Here is a 960-nt window from a genome sequence, read left to right on the forward strand (position 1 = left end):
GCTCTTCCAACGTCCACCGCCCCAGCAGATTCCCTGGGGGCTCTTTGGGCTCTAAACTGAAGGGGAGAGGGGCGGTAAGCAAAGATGACAGGGACCCTGCCAGTTGGCCCCTCCGCTCCCCCGGGCTCTCTGGACTCACCTAGCTCATCGCAGTCTCTTGCGCGGAGTTTGCTCCGCCGCGCCCACCCCGGTGGTGGCGCTAGGAGAGGGACATCCCGCCGGGACGTCGTTCGACGACTTAGTTTCAGGCGCAGATCTCTTGCGCTTGGCGAAGAAGTCTGCGGACGACAGCGCGTGCTGCAGGTCAGGGCGGGGCCGGCCGGGAGACCCGAGTCGGGGCCAAGAGAAGGCGCGGGACACGGGGTGGGGGCGCCGTCCCCGCCCGCGCCGAGGTCCGCGGCGGGTCAGCTTTGTTTACGTCGCCGCGCAATGTGCTGTGTAAGCATTTCCCCTTGTCCCGTGGCCAAGCCCCCCGGGGCTGGTGCCGCGCTTAACTCCCTCCGTGCCGCGCTCACTGCTCCCGGCCGCGCCGGTGGAGGGACTACCGCGGCAGGGGGCAAAGACTGCGCGCTAAAGGGGTCCGGGCCAGGGCTCACCCTCCCACCCCTCCCGCGCATGCCGCTCGGGAGCACAACAACAGGGAGGGGAAGAAGTGCGGGTACAACCGCGCCCTGGACACTGCGGGCCCTTTAACGCCACGAGAGGAGGCGGGGACCAAGCGGGGCCCCCGAGGGCTGGGGAGACCCGCCGGCCGGACAAAGCGGGGCCGGGCCGGGCCGGGGCGGGGCCGTACGGGGCTCACCGGAGATGAGAGGCCCGGACAGCTCCTTGATCGCTGCGCCGTTGGCGCTGGCGGCAGCGGTGCCGGCTGCAGGACGTCCCGAGATTCCAGAGTGCAGCTGATCTCCAAGAGGCTCCTGGCCGCGCGGCGCCTGGTTCGCGCCCTGCTCGGCGCTATCT

At 70.3% G+C, this 960-nt stretch overlaps 1 protein-coding gene across 1 annotated transcript in view; it reads right to left on the minus strand.

Moving 5' to 3' along the window:
* Window positions 1-960, minus strand: part of CDKN1C (cyclin dependent kinase inhibitor 1C) — a 32,012-nt gene that overhangs the window by 21,246 nt on the left and 9,806 nt on the right. The window contains exons 3-5 of the mRNA XM_014590204.2: window positions 803-958; window positions 140-278; window positions 1-56 (exon numbers count right to left, since the gene is read on the minus strand). Coding sequence (XP_014445690.1) covers window positions 145-278; window positions 803-958 — 290 coding nt within the window. The 3' untranslated portion in view covers window positions 1-56; window positions 140-144. The remainder of the gene's footprint in view (window positions 57-139; window positions 279-802; window positions 959-960) is intronic.

Source organism: Tupaia chinensis, unplaced genomic scaffold (genome assembly GCF_000334495.1).
Source record: "Tupaia chinensis unplaced genomic scaffold, TupChi_1.0 Scaffold000047_1, whole genome shotgun sequence".
NCBI classification, from domain to species: Eukaryota; Metazoa; Chordata; class Mammalia; order Scandentia; family Tupaiidae; genus Tupaia; species Tupaia belangeri.